Below are 292 nucleotides of genomic sequence, written 5' to 3' on the forward strand. Positions count from 1 at the left end.
CGCAGCTTGCGCAGCCCATCCTCATATCCACTGACAAAGGCGTAGTAGATGCGAGCAGCGAAGATGCGCAGGCTCACGTGGCTGTTCTCGCCCAGGAAGTCCACCAGTTTCTGGGCACAGTCAGGGCAGGGGCTCCAGGAGATGTACCAGGTGAGTCTGTACTGCTTCCCCTTATCCAGGTTCCAACAAGGGACCTGATCCAGGAAGCACAACTCTGCATGACGGGGTTCCCAGTGTGTGTCAGCACCCTGAGCACAGAGCGGGGAGAAGAGGGACCTGTCACTTGCTGTGA

At 58.2% G+C, this 292-nt stretch overlaps 1 protein-coding gene across 1 annotated transcript in view; it reads right to left on the minus strand.

Moving 5' to 3' along the window:
* Positions 1-6: 6 nt before the first annotated feature.
* The window catches only part of LOC102260414 (DNA dC->dU-editing enzyme APOBEC-3G-like), a gene marked incomplete at its 3' end in the record, with an annotated part of 3,508 nt that continues 3,222 nt past the window's right edge, over positions 7-292 (minus strand). The window contains exon 3 of the mRNA XM_005871221.2: positions 7-248. Within this exon, the coding sequence (XP_005871283.2) occupies positions 7-248 (242 nt within the window). The remainder of the gene's footprint in view (positions 249-292) is intronic.

The sequence above is a fragment of the Myotis brandtii genome, unplaced genomic scaffold (assembly GCF_000412655.1).
Source record: "Myotis brandtii unplaced genomic scaffold, ASM41265v1 scaffold33267, whole genome shotgun sequence".
NCBI lineage: Eukaryota > Metazoa > Chordata > Mammalia > Chiroptera > Vespertilionidae > Myotis > Myotis brandtii.